The sequence below is a fragment of the Buceros rhinoceros genome, unplaced genomic scaffold (genome assembly GCF_000710305.1).
Source record: "Buceros rhinoceros silvestris isolate BGI_N320 unplaced genomic scaffold, ASM71030v1 scaffold44828, whole genome shotgun sequence".
Taxonomy (NCBI): Eukaryota; Metazoa; Chordata; class Aves; order Bucerotiformes; family Bucerotidae; genus Buceros; species Buceros rhinoceros.
This window is the reverse complement of record NW_010428225.1, coordinates 1-391: the sequence shown is the minus strand read 5'-3', so window position 1 is coordinate 391 and position 391 is coordinate 1. Positions and strand designations below refer to the sequence as shown.

The 391-nt window shown below is 63.4% G+C and overlaps 1 protein-coding gene across 1 annotated transcript in view; it reads right to left on the bottom strand.

Annotated features, from left to right (window-relative positions):
- The window catches only part of NEUROD1 (neuronal differentiation 1), a gene marked incomplete at its 3' end in the record, with an annotated part of 833 nt that extends 529 nt beyond the window's left edge, over nucleotides 1-304 (bottom strand). Inside the window, exon 1 of the mRNA XM_010142188.1 lies at nucleotides 8-304. Within this exon, the coding sequence (XP_010140490.1) occupies nucleotides 8-304 (297 nt within the window). The remainder of the gene's footprint in view (nucleotides 1-7) is intronic.
- Between the last annotated feature and the right edge of the window lie 87 nt (nucleotides 305-391).

The following is a 391-nucleotide window of genomic DNA, read 5'->3' as shown; positions in this document are numbered from 1 at the left end:
GGTCCATAGGATCTTTGGTCATCTTCTTCTTCTTGGGGCCCCGCCTCTTGGGCTTCTGGTCGTCGTCGTCCTCCTCCTCCTCCTCTTCTTCCTCTTCTTCGTCCAAGTCGTCCTCCTCGTCCTCCTCCTCACCGTTCCGCAGCGAGTCCTCCTCAGCCTCGCCGTGCAGACCCTCCAGGTCCTCTTCCTTCTTGTCCGCCTCGTGCTCCTCGTCCTGGGAGCTGAGGCACTCGTCCGTCCAGCTCGGGAGACCCTGGGGCTGGGGCTCGCCCATCAGCCCGCTCTCGCTGTATGACTTGGTCATGGTGAACCTCTGCTTTGCGAAGGAGACAGAAAAGAACCTGATCAGCACCCGGACCAGCCGCCGCGGACCCGCGCCGCGACCCGCGAG